The sequence below is a fragment of the Vipera ursinii genome (genome assembly GCF_947247035.1).
Source record: "Vipera ursinii genome assembly, chromosome: 4".
Lineage (NCBI taxonomy): Eukaryota > Metazoa > Chordata > Lepidosauria > Squamata > Viperidae > Vipera > Vipera ursinii.
This window is the reverse complement of record NC_139514.1, coordinates 51,413,303-51,440,705: the sequence shown is the minus strand read 5'-3', so window position 1 is coordinate 51,440,705 and position 27,403 is coordinate 51,413,303. Positions and strand designations below refer to the sequence as shown.

At 36.7% G+C, this 27,403-nt stretch overlaps 1 protein-coding gene across 2 annotated transcripts in view; it reads right to left on the bottom strand.

The window, feature by feature from the left end:
• The window catches only part of ITSN1 (intersectin 1), a 105,337-nt gene that overhangs the window by 68,928 nt on the left and 9,006 nt on the right, over positions 1–27,403 (bottom strand). For both annotated transcript variants that reach the window (XM_083361427.1, XM_083361426.1), the window contains exons 2-11: positions 24,130–24,169; positions 22,144–22,202; positions 21,397–21,489; positions 17,995–18,058; positions 13,978–14,138; positions 12,778–12,957; positions 10,417–10,510; positions 5,499–5,599; positions 3,392–3,455; positions 3,131–3,268 (exon numbers count right to left, since the gene is read on the bottom strand). In XM_083361427.1, coding sequence (XP_083217553.1) covers positions 3,131–3,268; positions 3,392–3,455; positions 5,499–5,599; positions 10,417–10,510; positions 12,778–12,957; positions 13,978–14,138; positions 17,995–18,058; positions 21,397–21,489; positions 22,144–22,171 — 923 coding nt within the window. In that variant the 5' untranslated portion in view covers positions 22,172–22,202; positions 24,130–24,169. The remainder of the gene's footprint in view (positions 1–3,130; positions 3,269–3,391; positions 3,456–5,498; positions 5,600–10,416; positions 10,511–12,777; positions 12,958–13,977; positions 14,139–17,994; positions 18,059–21,396; positions 21,490–22,143; positions 22,203–24,129; positions 24,170–27,403) is intronic.

Sequence of the window (27,403 nt, the reverse complement as noted above, 5' to 3'; positions counted from 1 at the left end):
TCAAAGTACAACATGTGTACATTGAGATTAGCTGAGCCTCCCCCCGTGCTCTCTCCCCCCAACACACAGTGACAACAAACCCTCCATCCTACCACACCATGTGAACCAACTACACCACACACCGGCCTCCCAAGTAAATTCTGCATAAGTTCACAGAGATTATATCCCATTTAAAAGCCTAACAGCCCACGGATAAAAGCTATTTTTCAGCCTGTTGGTACGGCTGGCTATACTCCTATATCTCCTACCGGATGGTAGGAGAGTAAAGTGATACCGTCCAGGGTGTGAGTCATCCCTGAGAATTTTCCTCACTCTTCCAAGGCAACGAGCCCTGGCGATGTCATCCAGTGGTGTCAGGGGACAGCCCACAATGTCTTGTGCTACCCTCTGTAATACTTTCCTGTCCGCAGCTGTCCGCAGCTGTCAGACCAGCATACCAAACCACAATACCATACGAGAGGACGCTCTCTATAGTAGACCGGTAAAAGAGGGTCATTAGCCGTTGTTCTACCCTGTTCTTCCGCAAGACCCTAAGAAAGTGAAGCCTCTATTGGGCCTTTCTAGCCACCTGGGTTGTACTCAGCTGTAATAATAGTGACTTGTGTGATTATGCTATCCTCTCCTCCTTATACTCATGTCTGTCTAAGCTGTTTACCTATACTTTCTACTTGTTTTGGACTTAACCATATTTATCTTGATAAACTGGCAATGGATCTGGCCTATCTTCATCTTTCTTTACATCTGGCTGCACTGCTACTCCTGAGGATACCTTCCTGAATTTCCAGACCTGGTTGTCAACTTAAGTGATGAATCTCTCTCTTCTATGTTGATACTGTAGTTTAGTTCTTCAATCTCCAGGTGAATATTACTGGGTTGGATTGGAAACTGGGGTGTGCAAGTGGCAGGTGAGGGCACAAAGCTCCATTTGCTCATGTGCAGGATTAGGTTGCATACAGGAAACCATCCCCTCCCCCCACCAGTCTGCGGGGCCAGAAAGGTTGGGGACCACTGTAGTAGAGCTCAAGAGTTCATGGCCTTTATGACCATGTCCCAGGTTATCCTGGCACCAACACACATGGTTGGTCACATGTTAGACGTGGTTTTCATCTCTTAGCAATTGCTGTGTGATCTGGATGCAGGGGACACAATGATTTACCATTTGTAATGAACTGATCACTTTCTAATCCACATGCAGTTGACTATTGCCTGCTTCCTTCTGCCAGGCTGTAGTCATTTGAATAACCCACACCAGACCACCTATGGATCCATCTGTTTTCTGACAGTAACTGGGGATTTTCCCAATGATCTGGCAGGGAAATTGTTGATGACCTGTTTCTGGACTGGTGTGAAGTGGGATTTTAAACACTTGATGAAGTTGTTCCAAGAGACTTCTCTTTGCTGGCTTATTCCAGGTGGCCCTTGGTTTCCAAGGACCTCTGGTAGAGGAAGAAGCAGAAGCAATGCCCGTGGTGCAGAAGAATGGCTAAGACTGAATTTGACCAAGTACAGCCACATGCTTAAGTTGGGTCTACTCTTTGGTGATAAGGCAGGCAAAGCATTCTGAATCCTCCTCTTATTATGTTTCAGGCTGCCATCCAGAGGCTCTATTTGATGGTCAATTTGCTTTTTATAAGTCCTGCTCAGCTGACTTACCATTTGAGTGTTCTGACAAGTTTGCCAATAAAGGCACTCAAATTTGCTCTTATGTAGACTCCACTTGCTTGGAGTCTAGGTGATGATTGGGGCATCATCTTGCCAGGTTATTTATTCTTTGAGGAAAGAACAGGGTGCTCTGTAGGTTCTCTTGACCATCTGGGTTCTGGATTCTTGCCCCTCCTGAATTCTTTGGATAACTAGAGTGGGACTTCCCTGGATTTGGGAGGCTGTCTCACTGTGGGAGGGGTCAATACTGGCGGTCTTTAAAAAGGGATTGGTTCATCTCTTCTTTAAGAGACTCTAGAGACAATAAACAAATACTGTCCAGTCTCTAATCTTCATGTTTTGGTAAAGTTTGTTCAGATGCTAGATTTATTGATCAGCAGATTATTTGGACTCTTCAGTCAAGATTCAAATCTAGGTACAGGACAAAGACAGCATCAGTCACTCTCATTAATGAACTCATTAATGAACTCTGGTCCAAATGAGGGTCGTTCAATTTAATAATTTGACAACTACATGTTTAAACAGTAAGACAGAGCTATTGGGTTCCTCTATGGCTGTTTTGCCTTTGTAAGGGATTCCACTGCTCTTGAAGGAGCAGGTCCAAAATCTGAGGGTCCTTTTGGACTCACAGCTTTTGCTGGATCAGCAGATGGTGGTGGAGGGGGGGGAGTCTTTGCCCGGCTTCAGCCTCGTGTGTTAGTTGCCACTTCACTTGGGTCATGAGGGGCCTGACTGCAGTGGCCCACAACCTCATCAGTACCTGATTTAACTATTATAACAAGCTTTACCTAGGGCTTCCTTTAAAAACCACTCAAAAGCTTCAGCTAATGTAAATTCAGTGGCCTGTATTCTAACAAATGTTCACCAGTGGACATACATTACACCTACTTTGTGAGCCCTGCAATGGATTATTAGTTTTTGGATGCAATCTAGCACGCTGGCTTTAACCCATAAAGCCCTTTATGCCTTGCTGGCATGTTTGTTTATTCCAAAGATTTATATGGCTGCCCATCTTGTAAAAAGATTGGGTAGCTTGGTATCAGTTTATCTGTAGTACCAGATCTCCCCATCTCCCTCAGTCTGATTGTGCTGGATTTACTAGTCAGGGGACCAACACCCATAATCATTATTCTTCCATGACGGCGCTGAGTCTCTTGAATAGCTTTCCATTGGAGGTTAGTTTGTCCCCAACCTTATCTGCCTTCTGGAAAAAGTAGAAAACAGAGCTTTTCTTCAGGACTTTTTTGGGGGGTGATGGTGTCACCAGGTGACTGCTTATGATTACAGCATAATATAAATTTGATTAATACATTTAGACAAAACGAAAAAGTCACCTCTCTAAATTAGAAGAAATGACAGATTGGACATTATATTCCAAACATAATAAAGCTATCTAAAATGCAGCAATATCATGAGTAGAATTCCAAAGATAAAATTCAGCACCAAAATGAAAAGCTGTAAATTTTACCTAAATGAAGGAGGAATATATTCTGGGGATAACACAGGTGGCAATGGCTGTCCTGACATAGCCATATCGATTAAATGCATAGCTAGAATAAACTCTTCGGCTGTCAGTTTTCCATCTTGATCAATATCTGAAAGATTCCTATTGAAGGGGAAAAAAGAATGTCTAACCTGAAGTTTATTGATAATTTAACTCTGAAATAAAGCAAACTAGTGAGATCTGAAAAACAAACTGATGATAAGCAATTTTATGAAAAATATTTACCATATTGTAGCCAACTGAGCCTGTGGCAAACTTGACTGCATAAGGATAGTTCTTGCTTGTGGACCTAATAAATGGGAAACATGCCATGATGATACATTTTAATACAGAATTTTCAAAATGGTTGTTTGATTTTATTTCTATTTATTCAAATTTAGTAGCTGCCTAAGTCCTATGGACTATGATGAAATATTTATAGAACCTATTCGTAAACAATGCAGCCCTTAGAAAAAAATCTTTTCTATTCCAAAGAAATGTAAAAAAACAATTCTTAATAACTACTTTTCCAAAGATAATCAACATGTTTTAATGGCAAAGGGAAATGTTTCTAATCAATAGAACTATTAGTTCTACAGCTTTGTATATTATATTTTATGTATGTATACATAGAGATATCTCCATTAATAAAACTTGTTAGTTAAAAAAGATGCTACTGTCTCATTTGTGCTACTGTATACTAATATGACTAACATTTCTATACCATGATCTTCTGCACAAGGCCCCAATAGAAAGTACAGATTGTTCACAGGATAAAGGTGGTTCACATATCAAAATTAAAGCCATTTTAGAAAGGTACAGTCATAAATGAAACTCAAAAGTGAAGTGACAACTGCTCTAGATGTTTAGTAACAGATAATCTTCAAATACTGCTTCATTCCTGAGCATCACATTCTGGATTAGTTAACATTTTGAACATGTTTCGGAAGGCAATCTTTAATATGTTAAGAGTTACATACTTCATGTATACCATATTTCTTTTTAAGAATATTGATGAAAGCTAAGTAGGAAGAGACTTCCTTTATAGCTCAATTTCTACCAATAAGTTCAGTATTTATAACAGCAAAAGAATGAAAAGGGAAATATATCATACTGCTTTCGTATACACAGCGTAGATTCACAGTCTACTGTTATGATTTGCCTTTGAACAAATATTGTACCCTAGTAATGCAAAATACTTAAATTTTATTTTATCTACAGTATATGCAAAATACTTAAATTTTATTTTATCTACAGTATATATTATACTGTTGAGATAGTATTGGCCTTAAAAATATTTCACCTAACAGTCACAATGAGAGAAATGGAAGCAGGCAAAAATGCACGTTGCAATAGTTAAAGAGCCCTAATCAGGTTAATATCTTGTTCGAACTGAATCTGTTCATCCAGTCTGGCCAATCCAGACTGGTCCTCAAGAAAAAGTCTGCCAAAAGTTCCCTTCTCTTTTGTTGCCTTCAAATATGGATATGACAGCAGGCTGACACTGTAATAGCCCCCACCTTATGGAATACATTCCCTTATGGAATACTTTCCCCCTGGAAGTAGGTGTAACAACTTGCAACAATTCTAGAAATAGTTTAAACCTATACCATGCATTTTTGACCCTTACAGACTTACTATGGACATTTATCTTTGTTTTATTTGGGGATTATTTTTGTTTGTGATTATGATTTGGTTTTGACTTTGTTTTTATGTCCTGATTATTTATGCTTTTAGGTTCCTTTTGCTAATGTTGTATGCTGCTGAGTCTCCTTTAGAATTGCCATGGCATTGTGAATGCGGTAACAAATAACTAAATAAATGCTTTTAAAAGTGCATTATTTCAAAAAAGGTATTATAAAATGAGCTACGCTTGTATTTGACCAGAAAGCCATTACCACGAACTGCTCTATGGAAAAAAACAATTCTAACAGTGTGTTTATCTAATACTATTGACAAGGTTCTTAATTTAAGCTATTTATATTGGTTGCAAGCAGCTGTAAGAGGATTTTGGTCTGAAAGATTAAAATGAAATAAATAAATAAAATAGATGGATCAAATCTAAGTTCCACATTGTACAACATACGTTTTCCAAAAGAGGCCAACAAGATGCGGCCTCACTTTTATTTCCCTAATTCAGAGACATACCGCTTCTAAATCAGGAAGTCCCCTTTCACCAATATAACTAATAACTCGTTGGCATGACTTTTTAACCACTGCATTACACAAATTTCAAAGTATTTAGCAGAATTAATCAAACCAAACATATTTTGAAACTAAATATATTTTAAATGTATTTTATTCAAACTGAATATAATTTTAAAAGTGTTCATTAATATGCATATTCTAATACCTGTTAAATGTCCACTCATTGTTTTATCGTGACTATTGAATAGCTGCCTGTATTTTAGTCTTGATGACTGAGGAACAGCCCACTCTACTGCCGGAGATGCACTGGAATGATAGAACAGAGAAAATAAACCATAGCTCCAAGAATACTAAATTCTAGATTAGATTCTTTAAAAGTAACTTTCTTTTTGTTCTTTTAACATTTTAATACCACTGAAGTGTCGCTTAAGTTATCATTTTACATCTACCTTGGATCAATAGAATTTCTGCAGAGGGATTAGCCCTGTGAAAATACCTTAAAAAATCAGCATGCCTCTCACCAAGTTTTTAAAAGATACATTTTCATTTTTGTTTTCTATAATGTGGTTTTTTACAGTTCTTTTAGCATTACGTCACAAATGTTTATTGTAATGAACTTTTCTATTACCATAAAATATTCCTTTAATACATATATATATTCATTCTTTTCTCTTTTTAACATCTTGGATTTTTCTTCATAATTACTTTCTCTTGTCCATTTTAAAGTGTCCATATGTTTCCAATATTACCAGTACAATGCCTGGTAATCAATAAACATACTTGTCACTAAACCGTTATATTAGCAGTCTGAAAGGTACTTGATGTGAAACACAGATTAAAAGCTTAAATGATAATGTCAAAAATAGGTCAACGCTTTGAACTATGAGACCAGTTCAAGACTCAAACCAAGACTTGTGCTTCCAAATGTGTATAAAAGTAATGTTTTCAACATTCTTTCTTATGCCTACTGCTTGGCATTATCCATTCCCAGTCTGTTATACTTTTAACATTCCAAGCAGAATAGATTTGAAAGAGACCATTTTAGACTATCAAATCAACCCCTCCCCTCCTTAGTGCCATAATTCAAATAAAAACCTCCTGGTCAGTTGGCTATCTAAACCTCCACAATGATAACTGATTTTACTGTGAACCTGCTTTTACTGCTCAAAAGTTTTTTGTTTTTTTTCCTCATATTCAATCAGAATCTTTCCACCTGTGATTTTAATTCAACCTAAGAGGTCCAACATGCTTCTCTTTAGTTTTCTCAAGCTTAATATAATCATTTCCTTTAATTTCTTTTCATAGGATTTAGTTTCTAATCCTCTAATCCCTGGATATCTTTATGGAAGTTTTTTTTAATGTGTTCTAGTTTATTCTGAATCTTTTCTAAAATGTGGTGCCCACAGCTAGATTTCAAGGTAAAGTCTTACCAAAACACACTATACAATTATTTCATTGTTCAAAATAATGAATATCTATCCCATTTGAGCCTACTACAAACATGATGCAGAACTGTCATGTTAGCCTGAGTTTCATTAGTTTTCCAAAATCTTTCACTTTGATCCATATTTCTTGTTGTTTAACTGAGTTGATTTCTTAGCCGTTTGTAACTTACTCTAAAGGAAGCTATAATTAAAAAATAAGATAAAAACAAATCGTGTCAAACTGATTCCAACAAATTCAAGCCGGATTTCAAGTAACAATTTTAAGTGTTTAAGATCAATGCCTTTATGATTCCAAAGACTGACATCAAACTAAATAATCTACAGCTCTTTGTATATTTATTTTATACCCTGGTCACACTGCATTTCTTGCAGGAGTGCGTTACCAACTGACATGACTTTTTTCTTTGTGTTTTTATAAAGCACAATTGCATCTTTTTTTTTTGCTACTTAAGAATTTATCGGTCCTCTGTTCCATTCTATAAGGTAGCTTTTTTAGTCCCTTTGACATTCAGAGACAGTTTAATTGGCAAGATTAACTCAAGACTCTTGTTAGCACTCCCTGTTTTCTTGCTCAGTAAGCTTGCTCTCTTGAACCTAGCTGCCTTTTATTCTTCTTACAGTCTCTATTTTCTCAGCAGGGAACAGTTATTCAGTCACCCATATTAGGTAAACAGCAAGTCACAGGAAAGGAAAGAAAATTACATCTCACAGCTGAACATGCAAACTCTAATAGCATACGGCCTCTGGTTACTCTCCTTTTTCCCTGCTCGTTTTCTCTCTCGATTCTTATGCAGATAAAGATACTGATACTGAGAGATAGCTAAAACAGAGCTAGTCCCATTAATCTCAGACAACTTTAGATTCTTGGCAGAAGATTAATTGCTATGTTCTATACAGAGGCTTTCCAACATACTCTATGAATGCTAGCATTGCTACCCTACTAAGAGGCTGCATTGAAACAAATGTTAAAATAGATGCCCATGTTGATCTCCAAAATAAGACTGTATATGAATAGGAATTACTAACACCATTCAAAATACGTCTGAATAGATGTATCTCAGAATTTAAATTCCCCAAATGTAATAAAATAGGACATATTACCATTTGCAACTCACATCTTTATTCTTAACTTTTTAAAATTTCTGTATATGAAGTTCACTTGTTTGGCAAAACGGAGTTTGTTTTATCCAATGCCAGCAACTCAAGTGTCTCCAAAAGTTCTTGGACTGCAATTCAAAGCCTTCTCATCAAACATGGACTGATTTGATGTGCATCACATTTAAAGGAATCTGCTTAGGAAAAGCTGGCCTATCAAATGTTGACAGTGAATCTTAAGGAAGGAAAGGAGTCCCTGAAGCTTTTACTGTGCTAGTGGTAACCGACTACAGGGGGATGGCACTCATCTCTCTTTCGAGGGCCATTAAGCCACTGCTGTCCGAAGACGTTTCCGTGGTCATGTTGCCACCAAAAATATAAATATTCTCCAGGAATTCAAATTTATTTACCAGTTATGAGTATACCAGTTCTGTTCAATTAATAAGCAATATATTCTGGTCAATATTGCAACAAAATTGCAATTGCAATGATTAAGAAAACTTCTCTCCTAAATAACAATGCTTTTTTTATAAAATTATACTTTCAAGACAAAAATGGCAATAAACCAGCTAAATATATATTAATGAATATCTATGAAATTCTATACATGATGGAATAAAATGGAGAATTTCAGTGTCAAAAACAGATGTAGAGGAAGGAGAAAACTGCATTCAAACATAGGCATAATCAAAATAAATGGAGAACTTATTCTACGGTAACAAGAATAGTTAGCAGTGTAAATCACATCTAGCTAATTACTTTTCCAGATAAGTCCAAATCTTATTATTTATACAAAACTTTAATCCATGACTATCTTTTCACAACAAAACAGATGTACAATATAAAGTATATTAAAGACTATACATATTCTTCTACACAATTCTAATCAGTGATACCGTATTTTCCGGCGTATAAGACGACTGGGCGTATAAGACGACCCCCTACATTTCCTGTTAAATTATAGGGTTTGGGCTATACTCGCCATATAAGACTACCCCTCTTCCAACGCACACCAAATAAAAATTAAAAAACATCAGATTTGATTTCAATATGGTAATTTTAATTCAAATGCTTATGACATGCAGGTGCTTAGTAGGAAAACTGTCACTTATAAACATAAGGCTGTTTGTCATCAAACATGTAAACATAAAACAGTGCAAGTGGATTAAACTTTAATAATAATAATAATAATAATAATAATAATAATAATAATAAGAAGAAGAAGAAGAAGAAGAAGAAGAAGAAGAAGAAGAAGAAGAAGAAGAAGAAGAAGAAGAAGAAGTAGTTGGAAGGGACCTTGGAGGTCATCTAGTCCAACCCCCTGCTAAGGCAGGAAACCCTATATCATTTCAGACAAATAGCTGTCCAGTCTCTTCTTAAAAACTTCCAGTGTTGGAGCATTCACCACTTCTGGAGGCAGGTTGTTCCACTGGTTAATTGTTCTAACTGTCAGGAAATTTCTCCTTAGTTCTAGGTTGCTTCTCTCCTTGACTAGTTTCCATCCATTGCTTCTTGTCCTGCTTTCAGGTGCTTTGGAGAATAGCTTGGCTCCCTCTTCTTTGTGGCAGCCCCTGAGATATTGGATCACTATCGTGTCACCCCTCACCCTTCTCTTCGTTAAACTACACATACCCAATTCCAGCAACCGTTTCCTATTTTCCTAATTAACTTTTTCACTTTTCCTAATTCACTCTAAAGCTTTCCCTGCGCAGAGCCTTATGTAACACCAGCTGCCTGCAATTAGTGCAGGTTCTCATCCCACCAGGCTCAAGGTTGAGTCAGCCTTCCATCCTTCCGAGGTAGGTAAAATGAGGACTCAGATTGTTGGGAGCAATAAGCTGACTTTGTAATAATGCTGCTTGTGTGTGGGGGGGTGAAAGCTCTAATAGGCAGGCATATACATAGAATGAAGGCTATTGCTAAGCACATTGATTTGTGCTTTAAATTGTAAGCCGCCCTGAGTCTTCGGAGAAGGGTGGGATATAAATGGGATTAAAAAAAAGACCAAATGGGAGATTCGCTCCAGGTTTTCCAGCCAGCCCGCCCAGTTCCTGAGTCAAATGTGTCCTTAGAGCTAAACTGCTGCTCTGCTACGCATTCCCCACCTGCCTTTCAAATTGCTCTTGCATTCCCCACCTGCCTACAGCTGCTCTTCAACTTTAGAAGGAAAGAAGCCCAGACCCCAGCCTGTAAAAAATCACAGACTGCAGCTTCTACTCCAATTGGTCCCGCTTTTCCTGCGCAGACTAAATGGAAGATCCGCTCCAGGTTTTCCAGCCAGCCCTGTCCCTAAATTTTCAGCACCCGGCGTATAAGACGACCCCTGACTTTTGAGAAGATCTACGGAATCTACGGTAATAAAAATTCTATTCTATTCTACAGAAACAAGGTTTTCAACAGAATGAATTCTTTAATTTTAGATTTTTGAAAAGCCCTATTATAGGCAAAGAGTTCATATCTGATATCACTTATTTACAAGCAGTTTTCTTAAATTTAGTGAAATCATTGGTATCTGAGTATCTGCAGGACTGACATTTTTGACAAAGCCGCCAAAGTACTTTAGAACAAAATAGTCTTACTTACCCAGCCACATCAAATGATTGTGCTTTTTGCAGCTTTGCATTTAGTTGGGATCCTCCACCAGATCTACTGAAGGAGGAACTCTTTGGCAATGTTGCTGAAACATAATAATTATGTTTTAAATTTGATGAAATTAAATGATTAATACACAAATTATTTTACCTTAAATTGCAATTATCAAACATACTTTTTAATGTAAACAGATTATAATACTGCTTATAACATTGTACTTTTTTTAAAAGTACAAAGGATCATAAAATTAATATTAAATCATATATTAATCAATTAAACACAAAATATGACTTGATAACAGATCTCTTAGTTCATTAAAGAATCTGAGTACAAATGTACCACGTTTCCCCAAAAGTAAAATAAAACCTACACTGAAAATAAGCCCTAGCTTGATTTTTTGGGGTGGGCCTAATAAAAGCCGAAAATAAGCTCTAGTTTTGGGGCAAGGCACATGCCTAAAAATCAAGTTAGGGCGAGGATAGGGGGGTGGAACTGCCCCCCACACACTGCACTCGCTTACCTTACCGATAGGACCACCGCAAACAAGCCTCCTACGCCCTGATACTTGTTGCGCTGCGTGCTCATTGCACCATTGCCGCTCCTTGCAGCAGGAGGTCGCACAGCACATCAGGCCGTTGCCGCTCCTCCCAATGCGCCATGCAGCATCCTGCCACTACCGGTGGCATCGACGTGAAGCACCATGCAGCCTCCTGCAAATGGCCCGAAGCACCACGCAGCTTCCTGCTGTGACCGGCAGCAGCGGCCTGAAGCACCATGCTGTCTCCTGCCATGACCGGTGGCACCAGCGCAATGTGCCAGGTAGCATCTGGCTGCACATGGGAGCAAGCGGCCGCTGAAGTCAAGCAGCAACGTGACAGGTCTCGGAGCGTGGGAGGGCTGGCTGCGGCAGTCCTAAGGTAAGGTATCCCCCAAAAATAAGACCTAGTGCCTCTTTTTGAGGCAAAATAAATATAAGACCAGGTATTAAATAAGGGTTAGAGTTGTCTGACATTGATCGTGATATCCACAGCAAACCACGATGCCAAAATGATTTCATTTGCACTGTGATGTCATCACACAAATGCCATTATGTATTTGCAATCTTGATATCTGATACAATTACTTAAGCTGCAGCATTTGCATGATTTCACAACGGTCAATTCATTGTTCGGGAGAAGGGCGGTATATTAAATAAATAAATAAATAAATAAATAAATAAATAAATAAATAAATAAATAAATAAATAAATTGTTTCCTATCCATACCTCCCTAGGGCATGGATATGGTCCATGTTATTGATGTATCTATTTAATAAGGGTATTTTATTTTCTGTGGGTTGTGTCCAGTACAATAAAATTGTTTATACACAATTAATTCCCTATGTATTCCTTTCATGTAATTATATATTTCTTGAATAGTTTTCTGCCAAGACTTAAGAAAGACCTGGAATATATAAGCAGTATATTGCAGTAAAAGGAGAAACTGATCCCACACTGTATCAAGCTACAATTCATTTAGCCAGTTTATAGAATGAAAGCCAACTAGATTTTACAGCATTATGTGCCAAAAGCAAATAAACCAAATTTTGGTTTAGTACATTGTGGAAACTAAACCACTAAATAGGTATTATTTATAAAAGTGGAAGACAATTTAGGCCAAGCAATACTTCAGAAAGATATCAATCTCATGTCTAATATTAATTTGCTTAAATATGTAAATATATGCACTTGCCTTTATAATATTTTAACATGGCTTAATCAGTATTTAAAACACATGGAAAAGCCAACCAGTGTAATTTTTCAGGGGAAAAATTGATAAGCTTATTAAAATTAATCAAATCATCAAAGATTTAGTGACATTATAAAAAATTATTATAAATCTGTGTGAATCAGGAATGCAACTTTGTAATTCTGAATACAGTTAAACTCAAATATTTGATCTAAGATGCTGTAATATTTTGCTATGCTGTTATATATAAAAATTGATAAAAGAGTCATGTAATTATACTGCAGGCACCAGGATTCTGCAGCTCCTTGGATTAAATCAGACAAGAACAGTCTGATCCTGAAAAAAAAGGTGGGGTTGTTTTAGTGTTGCAGACAGATGTTAAATTCACACACTCCAAAGAATCTTTAGGAGACTGAATCTGAAACACTGTATATACCTCTAGTATATACTATTCAATAAGAAAATAATATAAGTTTAACAGATAACTTAATGTTCAGAGTAGAATTACATTGATGTCATACATAAATATGTGATTTCATTTTAAAACACAAATTACTTTTCTTTTAAATATAAAATAGAGTATGTATAAGCTCTGGAAACCTAAATGTTGATAATTCAGCATACCGGGATGACCATAAGCTGCTAGAGGTTGGATAACAGCTGGTGCTCCATTAGCAACAGGAGGCACAGCTGCTGTAGGAACAGAAGATACTAAAGGTGGAGACATTCCCACAACTGGTATGGATGTCATTGGCCCTGGTGCAACAGCTGAAAGAGGTGGTATACTGGAGAGACCGCTTATTCCTGTAAGAGAAGTTTTCACAATTACTATCATTGGCAAGCTACGAAGACTTTTATTACAATAATCTACATGAATAATCCTTGAATAAGTATAGGACTAAAATTGGAAAAAATGTTCCGATTCTGGAATAAATTAGACCAAGGAAGATTTTCCAAAAGAACAAAATCTGAAACAATGTTTCTCCATAGGGAAAGAGAATTTGAAAAATGTTCTCTTGGCTCCTTTGCTTTTCAAGTTGGGATCACAAAAGTAGATCAAGGGGGGTTATTTTTTAAAAGGTTTAAAATATTTTAACACTTCCCTTAACAATGAAAAATGCAATCAAAATGGCAAAAATGCCCATTGAATCAAATAACTTTGCATTTACAATTATATGGTTTACTTAACTGTGCCTCACTTAATCATCATAAAAATAGTTGTAAAATCAAGTCTGATATGTGGTGCCTCAACTTACAATCATGACATAAAGCCATAATTCCAGTCCCAATCCCAATTGTGGTGGCACAGTGCTTAGAATGCAGTATTGCAGGCTAATTCTGCTGACTGCCAGCAGTTCGATTCTCACCAGCCTTCCAAGGTCACTAAAATGAGGACCCAGATTGTTGGGGGCAATATGCTGACTCTGTAACCGCTTAGAGTATATAAATCTGTGAAATGGTAATTTCTGGATTTCAGGACTGAAAAGGATTCCAAAAGGATCTGAAGGGATTATTGTAATGTTAAAGGGGGAAAAGGGATGAGTTTGTAACTGCTGTAAAGAAGGGCAGAAGATACTTCATTTATTATTTTTCTTTAACTGCATTGTTTTCTGTATTTTTTTCTTTTCTTCCTAAATTTCAGTATTTTTGTTTTATTCAGATAACTCTTAACTGCTAACAACAGATATTTATACCACAAGTGAAAAGCTATATCATGTTTGTTACAATTGTATTAAAGTGATCTCTGAATAGAATGACAGCATGTAGACAGTATGAAATCTACGAAGTACTTCAGAAAGATGATGTAATATAAAATATTCTTACCAAATCCTGGGGTAGTTGAAATAGCAATGGGAGGCTGCTTCATAATAGGAGGTAATACAGAAGGGAGCTGATAACCTTGTAGCTTTAGCTTGATAAGTTTCATAGCTATAGAAAATTCCAGTTGGTCCATTCTCCCATCATTGTTCATATCTGCCAGAGCCCTAAAATGATCAGCATTTTAAAAAAGAATCTTGCAAATTCATCCAATAGCAAACAAAAGTTATATTACAGTGCCAACATTTTCTCATGTAATCTTTTTATCCTAAGGTAGACATTGGTCCACACAGTCCAGTATTATATATTGTGATAGCATCAGTTTTCAAGGAGTGATTTTAAAGTTCTAGAACAGGGCTGGACAATATGCAGTCTGCCAAACAGCCTTGTGTGACCCACAAGCATTTTTATAAAAACTTAAGTCTGCCACCACTAAATATTACCATCACCATCATGTAAATCATACTATCAAGCGTTTCCAACACTTCTAGGCATTGCCAACTCCATATTGTTGTGCTGTTCCTGGATGCATAACAACATGGCAGCTATTCTTTAGTGGCCTGTGATTATTTCTAAGGTATTAATCTAGTTCTTTCCCCTCTAAGAGATATGCAAGCTCGCTCTAGAATACTTTTCCTCTGCCCAAGACTCTTTAAACTAGCTTTTCTTTAACATAATAATCTCCAGATGTATTGGATTTCAACTTAATATTACTATGAACTATGAATGTTAAAAAGCTAAATACTAGAGATTTTCCAGGTTAATACACATCCTAAATGAAACGAATGGTTTCAAATAATCGTAATACACGATTTATGCTAATGTGATACAGAACAGAGCCAATTATTTTCTTGTATTATTTTCATACATTACTCCTGTCACGAATGCTTCTGCCAGTTAGTAACCAACAGAAAGCATCCGGTGATGTTTTTCTTCTTATTAGGCATACTCCAAATTCCTTTACCAGGAACTGAACCAAAATTAAATCTAAAGTTCATCTTAATGAATTAATGTAATATTAATTGGTGTTTTATAACTCTTGGTAGCACTAAAATTAATATCCCTTTGCAAATTACTGATACAGAATGAAATTATTTAAAATAATATATTTTTTCTGCTTCTACTTGAAACTAACAAGAACTGAATCAGAGCCACAAGGCAGAGTTATCAAGCATGAAATTTCATTGCAAAAGAAAGGATGAAAATAGCTTAAACTGTGCTGGCTCTTTCTTTTTAAGAGGACACCTATAGTGCATTGAGAAAGTATGAAGGGCCTTAGTAGGAGAGGTAACCAAGAACCCGATGGTCACTCTGATTGAGCTCCAGAGATCCTGTGTGGAGATGGGACAGAGCTCCAGAAGGACAACCATCACTGCAGCCCTCCACCGATCTGGGCTTTATCGCAGAGTGGCTAGACGGAAGCCTCTCCTCAGTGCAAAACCCATGAAAGCCCTCTTGGAGTTTGCAACAAAGCACCTGAAGGATTCTCAGACCATGAAGATCAAGATTCTCTGGTCTGATGAAACCAAGATTGAACTATTTAGCCTCAACTCTAAACGTTATGTTTATAGGAAACCAGACACCGCTCATCACCTGCCCAATATCATACCAACAGTGAAGCATGGCGGTGGCAGCATCATGCTGTGGGGGTGTTTCTCAGCAGTAGAGACTGGGAGACTGGTCAGGGTTGAGGGAAAGCTGAATGCAGCAAAGTATAGGGATATACTTAATGAAAACCTGTTCCATAGCACTCAGGATCTCAGACTGTGAAGGTTCACTTTGCAACATGACAACGATCCTAAGGACACAGCCAAGATGACACAGGAGTGGCTTAGGGACAACTCTGTGAATGTTCTAGAGTGGCCCAGCCAGAGCCCTGAATTGAACTCTATTGAATATTTCTGAAGGAACCTGAAAATGGCTGTCCACTGACGGCTGCCAACCAATCTGACTGAACTCGAAAGGATTTGTAAGAATGGCAGAAAATCCCCCAATCCAGGTATGCAGAGTATGTCGCATCATACCCTGTTCACCGCCCTGTTCACCGCCCTGAGTCTCTTGAGAGAAGGGCGGTATATAAATTAAATAAATAAATAAATAAATACCCCAAAAAGACTCAAGGCTGTAATTGCTGCCAAAAGTGCTTCAACAAAGTGCTGAGTTTGAGTACTTATGCCAATGTGATACTTCAATTTTTTCTTTTTAGACATTTCTAGAATTCTGTTTTCCCTTTGTCACTATGGGGTACTGAGTATAAATTAATGATTTAAAAAATGAATTTCAACAACTGTAGAATCAGGCTGTAGCCTGAAAAAAGTGAAAGCGGTCCGAATAGTTTCTGAATGCACTGTATTAAACAACCCACAGTAAGCAACTTTAAAGGAAGTCTGTTTTATCACCTTGTACGCTCAAAACATTCTCAAAATTGAACTGGAATGTGGCTGTGACAGGAAGTATGGAAATAATTACTCTGACAATGCTAAAATATTTATCTCTTTCACATAGGAAAATGTTATCACTTTCACAGAAATGCTAAGGTTGTATTTACAAAAGGAACAGTATAAACTGCCTACTGACATTTTCCCTTTCCTTCTCCCTCTATCAATTTTTAACGTAATTAAGTTGTATACAAAAGCAACAGCCACAGTTAATCCAATAACAATAACTGAATACTATAATAAAAAAACCTTAGCTACAGCCTAAAAATAGATGCCTAATTCTACACTCAAAATACATAACATTGCAGTGTTACATAGTATAACAATTGATAAAAATGAAGTTGAAATATCTACAAAATACTACATAGTATTTTCATCTTCTAGTTCTCTTATTTCATCTCTACTAGTTGAATAGTATCAAGACTAATCAAACAGATCAAAACTAAAACAAATCCTAAAGAACATAGTTTTCAGAACATATGTTGGAACAGCATGGCTATTTAAATTTAGTTACTATTTCGAAAACCATTTGAGTTTCTTTTCATTATAAACCTTAACCTTTATAATAAATTGTCTTAGCTACTAGAAATTATGTTTAAAAGGCTAGCATTTTACCATTCATAGCTTTTCAAAGCTCAAGAAAATTTAAACACCCAGTTACATATTCTAAAATATTATAAAATGCAAATAAAAATAATTATTGTCATCTTCTCATATTACTATCCTTTATATCAAAATTATACCAGAATACACAGGATGAAATTAAATCCTTATATAACAAAGGATTCTTAAATGTTCTTAATAATTTTTTAACGAATTATAATATATATTTTATATATAATCACATAAACATTCTAACTAAAGGCTATTGAGTAACATCCTATTATTTCAATATCTATTTATTCTCTCTAGTCCAGACAATGAGAAAACTCATTCTATCTGCTAAATGTATTTCCAATCTTAGAATCAAACATCATTTATGTTTACTCTGATAATTCACATACCTAATTAAAGAAGCTGGCTACAGAAAGATTACTTTGCTAATGTACTGGACTGACATTTTTATATTTCCCTTAATTCTTTAGAAAAAATGTTTCACAAAAACAGTATTTATCAAAAATACTGTTCTAAGAACTCATACTATAAAGGAAATATCTCCTTCAAATTAGGACCATCTATTAGCAACTTCACTGACACATCCATGTAATTCTCCTCCAAGATAATATTTTTTACTTCCCATTGAAGCCTACCGCCCTTGTATTTCATAGTATACTATAGATAAATTTTATTTTATTCATTTTTAAAATATTTTTATCCTGTCTTTATTACTTCTTACTTTATGGGTAACTCAAGGTGGAAAACAAAGTATTCCTTCTCCTCCTATATTCCCCATAACATTCCCCCTGTGAGGTGGGTTGGTCTGAGAGAGAGTGATTGGCCCAAAGTCATCAGCTAGCTTTCATGCCTAAAGCAGGACTAGAACTCAGCGTTCTGGTTTTTAGGTGAAATTTTAAAACAGAACGTCACTGTATCACCATCATTTAAGTATTATCCCCCCCAAAAAATGATGAAATATCAAACTTACCATATCTGTGCTAAAATTGGTTGAGGTAAACCAGACTGGAAAAAAAAATTTCTGGCTTGATCACCTGCCAAAAAGAAATGTATTATTTCAAATGTAAACCTGTTCAAATAGCAATAAGAAAGTAGTAGTAAGGAACCGATGTGTCTAATGCTGTTGAACTATATTCATAAAACCTTTATCGCTTGTCAGAACCCACTCCGATCCACATCTTAGGAAAGAAAAACTCTTGGGAGACACATTTGTCCAAGCAGGAACCTTTACTAAAACATAGACAACAGTGGATATAATAGACAGGATCTGAAACTGTCTCACAGATCGATACTTTTAAAGTGTCCAAAACCCCACCCCTCAGTCCATTTGGTCAGTCCCAGATCAGTCAAGACTCAGGTGTCAAACCCCTCGTGGGGAAAAAAAGAGAACCACCAGTACATTTGCAACATTATTACTTCCTTCCCTTCGCATTGCATCTGGAGATACAAACCAGAATTCCCCCTCCCACCACTTTTCTTGTTTGCTGGTAAATCAGATAGAGAGAGGATTTCCTTTCATTGCCCAGAGCCAGGATTCTCCCCCACCCCCTTTCTTTGTTCAGAGGGAGAGGGTTTCTTCCATCGGTCTTTTGTGATGGCCACCAGGCAGGCTGAATAAACAAACATTACATCTAAGGGAAAGAGATGGGGCAACTAACATCCCTGTCTTCTCTTTCCTCCTTGGGAAGGGCAGAATCCAGTAAGGGGGTGTGTGAGATTTGGGTTTGCACAGAGGGAGTTAAAAATGGATTCTGACACCTATCCTGTTAGAGCACCTGAAATTAAAGTAGAATTCCAAAGGAACCTGGAGCACCAAAAGTTCCCTTCCCCACAGTAAATAATTAATGCTGTTATTTTATCATATTCAAAGAATATCAGTAATTCTTACAACAGCTATTGTGATAGGTCAGAATTATTCCTTCTACCATTAAATAATGTTTTCCATGTTCATTCTGGAACAGCTTTACACATTCTTGAGCATTCCAGAAAACTCAAAGTTACCAGTTTGCAAAACTACAAAAAAAATTATTTTGAAAAAGAAAGTGAAACTACCATGAAAATGGGATTTTTCTCTCTCCCAGTGGGAGTATTTGGGGAGAATGAATAGCTCTAGAGATAATCAAATGAACTAAAAATAATTTTTAGGAAATGTTTTTCTAGAACAGACATGTCAAACACAAGGCCCGGGGGCCAGATCCAGCCCGTGAAGTGGTTTCATGTGGCCCGCGAAGCCATCCTGGAAACAGTAAGGGAACGGCCCCCACTGCCTTGGCCCTGGCCCAGAGACCCTCCTGCTGCCAGAGACCCTCAGATCTGTCCCACTCCTGCCCAGGCCCCCATAGGCCCCCTTGATGCAAACGATGTAGAGTTGACCACGCCCACCCAGTAGGCCATATGCACTCTAGCCACGCCCACCCAGTAGCCATGCCCACCCTGGCCATACCCACCCGGCCCCCTGAGGGCAACCGCAATGCTGATGCGGCCCTCAATGAAATTGAGTTTGACACCCCTGTTCTAGAATGTAAAGAAGCAGATACCAAAAGAGCATAATAAAAAGGAATAGTAGTTCATGAAGTCAAAAGTTGCTCTAACGCAGAGTCAGAACATTCTGCTGGCTCAGATCTACATCAGATGTTTTGAAAACTCCCTAACAGTCCTGGATTATTACATTATCTCCCTAACATTAGATATTAATAAGCATATTACATCATGAAAACAAAGATTCCATTTAACTGTCAAAAACAGAACTACAATATTGACAATAGGGAGCCAGTATTTTCAATGACTACATCTAAGCTTGGAATTTCTTCCAAAGGAGTTGCCTCATATTTTTGATAGTTTTCTGGACATTGTTAAAAATCTTCCTTTTTGAGGGCCACTTTCAATGTACTGTATAATACTGCCATTTTTGTCAAATTGCAGAATATTGTGCATACATTTTATTTCTGTTGTGAGTTGTTCACTGCTATTATTTTAGATTTTTGTTTGTAACAATGCCATCAATAGCTCTAAATTTATTTCTTTTATTCATTAAATTTAGAGACCTCCCATTTCACTTATAGAGTGACATATTAGTCTCTAATATGGTGATGCCAACACTTTAAACTTATTTCAAGTCTTTCAATTTTAGAATAAAATCTCCCATGTTCCAAATGTTTTGCTCTAAAAATTATGTATTTTTATTTATGTTAATTTTTTTGCTGCCTAGCTCACCTGGGGCTACTCTAGGTGGCTTTTATTTCATATAGTTCAGTCATTCTGCCATCTTATAATTTTTTAAAAAAAAAATCTAAAACTTGGAAAGTGCAGTAATTAATAAAAAATACGCAGAGGTTTCATTGCTGTTGCTATCATCTACACATCAACTGGAAGAAAGGAGAGTCAAATTGGAAGAAAGGAGAGTCAAGTAACAATATACTGCTGTTTGCCAATAAGTAAGCTTTCTGGTATTTTTAAATTTTCTGATATAATATATTGCCTCATTCTATATTTTGGAGAGGGTTGTCCCTGTGTTTTGCTTTCTGCTTTAGGTAGGTTATCAAGCAAAAAATTATGGATTATGCACATGCAGTAAACATAGGGTTGTTACGTTGTTTGAGCTTTCAAGCTACATTATATGCACTGTGAAAATAGGGTTTGAAAGAAGCGTCAAAACAATCATAGAGAAATGTATCTCTGCTGTTCTTATGCAGTTCATTGGCAGTAGTGAAGTGAATTTATTGCTATTATTTCTTTGCTGAACGCAGTGATATGCGATTGTTGGGAGGATGAGATAGGCAAGACACCAAAAAATAGCAATAAATTTAGAACTCTAACTCAATTTCTTAAAATTTTAGTGACTCTTTTTAAAATTACACCTCCGAGACCATATTTTAAGCAGAATATTAATTATCTTGTAGACATGTATGCTCTATCTTCTACCTTACTATAACAATGAACTTTTGCAACACTAACAGTTTGGCTGTTGGAAGGAGGCTTTAGGGCAGACATGTCAAACACAAGGCCCGGAGGCCAGATCCGGCCTGTGAAGTGGTTTCATGCGGCCCGCGAAGCCATCCTGGAAACAGTGAGGGAACAGCCCCCACTGCCTTGGCCCTGGCCCAGAGACCCTCCTTCTGCCAGAGACCCTCAGATCTGTCCCACTCCTGCCCAGGCTCCCATAGGCACCCTTGATGCCTAGGTCATATGCACTTTAGCCACACCCACCCAGTAGGCCACGCCCACCCTGGCCATACCCACCCGGCCCCTTGAGGGCAACCACAATGCTGATGCGGCCCTCAATGAAATTGAGTTTGACACCCCTGCTTTAGGGAAACAAACATGTTACATGATACTATGGATAATCTTAAGCAGAATGACTATTTGGCATTACCAGTGATAAATCCAGATATTGGTTTCAAACTGTGAAATTGCTGATCATGCTTTGCTCTCTCTTCCACAGTTATGGCCCAAATTTCCAGGCTGCCTAATTCATAACAAAGAAATTGAAAGAGGAAAAATAGGCATTATAAATAATGGTGTAGTTTCTTAAGGAGCTATAAAGAATTTAAACATTGTCAAACTTCTTTTAAACATCCACAAATTGAAAGGGGATTAAACAATGCCTTCCGCCTCAGGTTGAAGGAAGCAAAGCTCACAAATTAAGAAAAAGAAAATGTTCACTATAATAATCTAAAGAGCAACAAAAATACAGGTTGAAGAATTGGAGTTCACCATAAATGAAGTTGGCAGGTGACCAGTAGAAACCAGCCATGAATTTCTGATAATCAAATGCCTCTGCATTTTTAAAATCAGACAATAGAGAAAATGTTCTTTTACTACTATGAATGGTGTTAAGATGGAAGTAGCCAATTGACTTCTGACATAGCCCCCATCACAATGCCATCTAATATGTTAATCTTTGGATTTCAAAATTATTTCTCTAGCTCTTGTTCGGGCTGCTTTTATCTCCAACTATCCTGATGTCCTTTCTCTGAGCTGTTTTGCTAACTTCTATAATAATTCTGAAGAATGAGATACTTGACTTTTGGCTCTGCAAATCAGAGGACTTTTTCTAACACAAATGAAATAGTGTTTTCTCCCTTAAAAAGAAGTGTCACAGAAATAATTTAATGCTTACCTCCAAAAGGTGTTGGAAACTGAGCCATGATTCAGCTACTTTAAGTAGCCAATAGGTGTCTGAAATAAATCCATGCATAAAAACGTGGGATTACTAAAAATATGAAAATTTGAGACATAAATAAAGGGAGGGAGGGAGGGATTCCATTCCTATCTTTTTAACAGCATTAAGTCTATCACAAATATTGTTACAAACTTTAGTCTAAAGAATTTACATTGTTGCTTATTTTAACAAATGCTGTCTTAGTACTTTAGATTATGGTAAGCAAAGAAAATGAGACAGAAAAACAAATGGTATTAATTTAAAAATTGAGATTTAATTGCAATGACAATATTTAATTTTATCTAACTGCACATCAGCACGCATGGACTTCTACAGCGCTTAAGCAGACTGATTCTCATTGAGGCTCCTCATCAACTTAATAGCTCTCTTCTGATCTTATTCTAGTCGTGTCCATTTTTAGACTATGGTACCCACAACAGAATGCAATATACCAAGTGAGGTCTCACAAAGAAAAAGTAGAAGGGAATAATTGTTTCCTGTGATCTGGATTTGATGTAGATCACAAAATAACACTGACCTTTGGCAGCTGTATCACACTTTTGGTTCATGATCAACTTCTAACAAATATTTGAAGTTAGGTATTTACATAGCTGCCGACTATGAAAGCCATCTGAGTGACTTTGGATCAGTCCCTCTCTGTTCACCCCACCCACCTCACGGGGTTGTTGTTGTGGGGAAAATAGGAGGAAGGTGTGTTAGATATGTTCATTGCCTTGACTTATTTGTAAAAATAATAAAGGTGGGATATAAATAAATAAATCTCTAAGGAACTAGAGTCTCCTTGTCAACCCTGACATCAGGGATATCTGATGTATGTATAATTGTGTTTTCAATATTAAATCGCATTTTAGATTAAAAGAATTGATAGTTTATAGTTTATAAATCAATCGTCTTCTAATCTGCAAGAACAGGGCATTCATTATTTTAAAAATACTGTAATTAGCATTGATCTATCTACATTTTTTGATTTCTTTCCAAACTAACTAGCCTGGAAACCTTAATTATTTTTTCCAATGTTATTTTAGTTATACATTAGCATAGAGAAAAGAAAAAAGGGGGGGAAGAGGAGAAAAAAGGAAGAGGGAGAAAAGGGAAGAGAAAATACATACTGTCTGAAATATACTATCTTGCAAAAATATTAAAGATTACAACTGAGAATGAAGTATGAAGCAGTAAAATCTAATTAAGGCAGAAAAATTGCCAAGATATGGTTAAAAATTGTCAAAAAGCATTCCAAGTACATCAAACTAAATTTTAATTTCTACAAATGTTTTAAACATTCATTAGTTAGGCCAATCTAAGACAATACTGTTGAATGTGAGTCCCAATTTACTTCAGCCATTTTAAAACTGTGGACAGCCATAATATATTAACATTTAAAGGGTTATTTAAGCTGATCCCCCAAAATCTAGGATCTGCCAAGATTTCAGTGGAATGAAATAACTTCCCTGTTGAATCCAAAGACATCTGGAACTCCATTTTGCACTAATAAAACTAAAACTAAAATAAATGCCAACAAAAAGCATGAATGCTCAGAAAATTAAATACAACTTGTAGAGTGAGAAACTTGAAGGATAACTCCATCACAAAAAATTCAATAACTTTTAAATTCATTTTAACCATTGTGAAAGCTTTGAAAGTCCACTGAAAATGATTCTTATGAACACAGAGTTTAAACTTTCAACACTAGTTGAGAAACTTTCTTGAAACAGTCTCAATTAAAAATTCCCAACATATTAGAACAAAAATAGAATTATTCAAATATTTTGATATCAAGTCTGATATATCGGAATTCACAAAATAAGTAGGAAGGATGCCAACATTTCATGTTAATGAAATAAGATTATGGAAAGACATTTGTGGCAAATTTATAGAACATAATGCATACAGTAATCTCTATCCGATACACTCCTACTACAGTACCTTTAATATTTTCAGGGTTTCAACTTTCAAAGCAGACATTCTAAAAACAAACAAAAAAAGGAGAATGAAGAGATTCTTTTTTCTTTCAAGCACTCTTTCATGTTTTTATTTGCTAATATAGGCATGCACTCTTTTTTATGATAAGTTTATTAAACATAACAATTAAAAAGATAAAAACTAATGCAAACTAAAAATATAAAAGAATAAAAATAGAAAATAGAAAGTGTAGAAAATAAGAGAAAAAATGAAAGAAAATAGAAAATGAATGAATGAACCTTTATTGTCAAAGTACAACCATGTATACATTGAGATTAGCTGAGCCTCCCTTTGTGCTCCCAACCCCCAACTCACAGTGACAACAAACCCTCCATCTTATTACACCATGTGAACTAACTGCACCACACACTGGCCTCGCAAGTCAATTCTGCATAAAAGAACACAACGACAATGAAAAAACAAATATCTTCCCTCTTCATCACAAGCATAAACAATTTTAGTAACTGATCACCTTCTCTTAAAATACAACAAATGATTTCTACTTACCATACCTCATTTTTCTCTATAAACAAATCCCTAAAGCCTCATTGATCAATACTGGTCAGCAAACCTCTAGTAAAGGTTACCAGAGATAACATATCTATTTTAATCTTGGCAAAATAAACCAATTTTATACTTCCTCCTTTTAACAATCTTGATCTTTAATCCATTCAAATAATATCCTAGAACACGGGTTTCAAACTCACTACATCATGTGACGTGTTGCAACAGGCCAGCAGTTTGACACCCCATCCTAGAACATAGGTTTTTTTTTCATTTTTCTTTGTCACTTCTTAAAAGATCCTTCAAAAGTTTAACAACTGTCTTGTAAATCCAATATAGAAAAGCTACCCAAATCACTCTTGGTTTGTTATGTATATGTTCCTTTTAATTAAGATTTCAGCCAGCTCCATTTGTATATCCTGTGTAGTATCTTTTCCATATCATCCTTATAGTCTGTTATTTTTAAATCCACATTCAAATAAGTCTCTGTTTTATCTGATAAAACTTATTCCTCTTCTGTCATCTTTTAAAGACAGTCTAACTATAATAGCAGACAGTTTTAAAATTAACTTTCTGTTCACAAATAACCTTCAATATGTCCATTGTAAAAGCATTTTGCTCCATTTTGTATTAGTAGGTCAAATTTAAATGTTGTTCTTTAATTGTAATTTTTAGTTCCTTCTGTTTTCCTCTTGTGTTCAAGCTTCAAAGTCCCACCATATCATGTTTTGTCTTAAAAATTCAAAACAACAGCATTTTCCCATAGGAAGGATTCTTACATTTTCAAAATCTTACTCATAAACCCATCTGAACCCTTAGTCCATAACTTCCAACATCAAAGTTCTAATCATCTTCTGTTGTTTATTAAAAAAATATAGTCCTTAAATTTGTAATATTGGTCCAAAGATTCCTAATAGTTGAAAAGCAGTTAAGAAACAATTTCCAAAAGTGATTAAGAAACTAAGAAAGCTACAGTACAACCGTAAGCTTGGTAGAAATCCCTTGACTCAAGTTCAAGAATGAGGGGATTTGTAATGATACCACAGAAGTTAATTTTTTTAAAAAAAAACCATACTGGTAATCCACATATGATTGAGTGATTGGATAATCCCAATGCAAAATGAAACTTTTAGGAAAATCTCCAAAAAAGGAAAACCCACTTTAGAAATTGTGATTGCCAAGAATTCTCTTCAAAGCCATTTTCAGCATCTAATGAAATGTACATCATGCTATACAATAATTACAAATGTAATCCTGTCAGAACATATTTATCTCATAAATCCATTCTACATAATATTAATTTATCATCAAATTTAGACACTATCCATCTTACTCTCAGAATAACTCGGAGTGATTTACAGATACGCAGATAAAAGCATTAAAACTATATGAACACACAATATCTATCAAGTCCAGTAAAACAGGAGCCAAATAAAAACAAAAGATAAAATAAATTATACAATTAAAAGGTGGCAGCTCTTTAGGGGTGCTAACCTGGCTTCATGCCAAGTAGGCTTCAAAAGTAATCGAGCAAAAGCCCTCTTAGCCTCAAGTAGGAGTCATGAGTCCAAGAGAATGCGCAGATTATGCATTGGGTCTGCCTGGTGCAATGCTGCTCCCTCCAAGACCAAAGATAATAAACCTCCAGATACAAAGGAACCCCATACTCACAGCCACTCTGCATTACCAGGGTTCGGCCTGTTGATCCCCACTGAGACACCCACAGCCTTCAGGCATTGCAAAAGAACATCACAGCACGATTTCATTCACTGGGACAGAGATGTATCACTGTACTGTATGCTCATGATACCCAGCAGTTTCATGTAAATGTTAAATGTCACTAAGCCCTGAAGCACCCTACAAAAAAGGGGCTGAGGACTGGACCTCTCTCCCTCTCTATCAACAGCAACTGGGACCAGCCTCAGAGGAAGGAGATGAACCTGCACAAAATTGTGCCCCACCCCCCAACTCCCCGAGTCGGCCCAAAAGGATATCATGGTCAATAGCACTGAAAGCCACTGAGAGAGCAAGAAGAGCAAGGATGGATACACCAGCCCCATCCCACTTCAATTGGAGATCATCGAAAAGTAAGAACAATGCTGTTTCTGTCCCAGCTCAGCTGGAAGGGATCCAGAGAATCCATTTCATCCAAAATCTTCTGGAATTGTAGTGCCATCACTTTCCCTAAAAATTGTCCAGAACAGTAGGATCCAGCAAAGACTTGAGGAGAGGGCACCCCAGCATCTCCTTAAAGTGAACTGGGAACACCCCTTCCGGCAAAGAATTCACCATCACTCACGCCCATTCACATGTCACTTCCGGGGGCAGTCTTGGCAGCATGAACAGCATGGATCTAACTCCCAGGTGTTGGTATTTATAGTCTGGAGGACCTTGTCTGTTTCCTCAGGTTCAACAGGATCAAATTGTTCCCAGATAACTGAGTAAGTTAGCTCCCCAGGTATCTCCACAGGACTTGTCCCATTGTTGGCATCCAACTGGGATCAATTTTATCTGCCAATTGCGCAGCCTTTGACTCCTGTTGAAATATCCGCTGAATATATCACCACCTGAATATTGCAACTCACTCTGAATTCCCGGAATCTTCATCCTCTTCCCAACAATGTCCTTCTAGCTTTCTTAGCTGGGGATCCCCCCATCCGGCCACATACACCGAACCTCCTACAACCAACACAGCCTTTGCTCTCAGCACCTCTGGAACCTTTCATCCAAAAGT